This window comes from Acanthisitta chloris, unplaced genomic scaffold (genome assembly GCF_000695815.1).
Source record: "Acanthisitta chloris isolate BGI_N310 unplaced genomic scaffold, ASM69581v1 scaffold10815, whole genome shotgun sequence".
NCBI classification, from domain to species: domain Eukaryota; kingdom Metazoa; phylum Chordata; class Aves; order Passeriformes; family Acanthisittidae; genus Acanthisitta; species Acanthisitta chloris.
The window spans coordinates 138-1,164 of NW_008673180.1; the positions used below are offsets into that span (position 1 = coordinate 138).

At 39.8% G+C, this 1,027-nt stretch overlaps 1 protein-coding gene across 1 annotated transcript in view; it reads left to right on the plus strand.

Moving 5' to 3' along the window:
* The first annotated feature begins 424 nt into the window (after nucleotides 1-424).
* PIBF1 (progesterone immunomodulatory binding factor 1) overlaps nucleotides 425-1,027 on the plus strand; it is a 106,134-nt gene continuing 105,531 nt past the window's right edge. The window contains exon 1 of the mRNA XM_009074835.1: nucleotides 425-676. Within this exon, the coding sequence (XP_009073083.1) occupies nucleotides 425-676 (252 nt within the window). The remainder of the gene's footprint in view (nucleotides 677-1,027) is intronic.

Here is a 1,027-nt window from a genome sequence, read left to right on the forward strand (position 1 = left end):
TCCAGTAAGGCTGCTCATGCCGTTATCCGATGGTCTCTGGGGCTGTGTCCGTCTCTTGGGGCTGTGCAGTTTGCGGTGTGTGCTCCTCTGGCAACGCACACATCTGCATCTAGCTATAGCATCTTGCTGGTAATCTAGAATCACACTGGGACTGATCTCATTGTAGTCAAAACCCTTGTTAATAAGTTGTTAGGAAGTGTCTCCTCGGGCAACTGGTCTCTTCAGTGGTTCTGAAAATATTTTGGGGGTTAAAAAAAGTAAAAATCATGTGATACGGAGCAGCATTGCTTAGTGGTCTTTAATAACTGTTTACTGTTTCCTAGTGACATAATGCCTTTAATTGTTTTGATTGTTGCAGTTGGTTCTTCAGGAGGCTCATCTCTAAGTATAGATTTAAAAAAGGCTTTGTGAATAGTGGGAGAAAATGTCGTTTGACAGCCCTAAGGAAAGCAAGAAAGGAAATGTTTCTAGCTCCTTGGAAGCTGAAGATTTTAGCTTAGAAACCACAATACCAACTGATGATGTTTCTTCCTCTGAAGAGAGAGAAGGTACTGTAAAAGTCACGAAGCAGCTGATTGAACGAAAGGAGTTGCTCCATAATATTCAGCTGCTTAAAATAGAACTATCTCAGAAAAAACTGATGCTTGACACCTTGAAAGCAGAACATCTGACCAAGGTAAGAAGTGTTGCTCCTTTCATTATATAATTTATTCTTGGGTTTGGTGGTTTTAAAGTATGGGAGAAACATCTGTTCAGAAAATGACTTCTTTGAATTGCATGATACAAGTCTGCTTACTTGGTTGGGAGTTTTTCTTGGTGTGTTTTGTTTGTGTTCTTTAATGAGAAGAAGAGGAAACAGATACTGATTTTGTCACTGATGTTAGCAGCTTAATAGGCCTTTGAACCTGAGCTTGTGGCATGCTAGAAAAAGTGATGTGAGTACTCTTCAATGATCTGTTAATGAAGATGTGGCTAAGATCAGATTTTGATGTGTACAGCTTCCACTAAGGTGCATGAAATGAAAGAG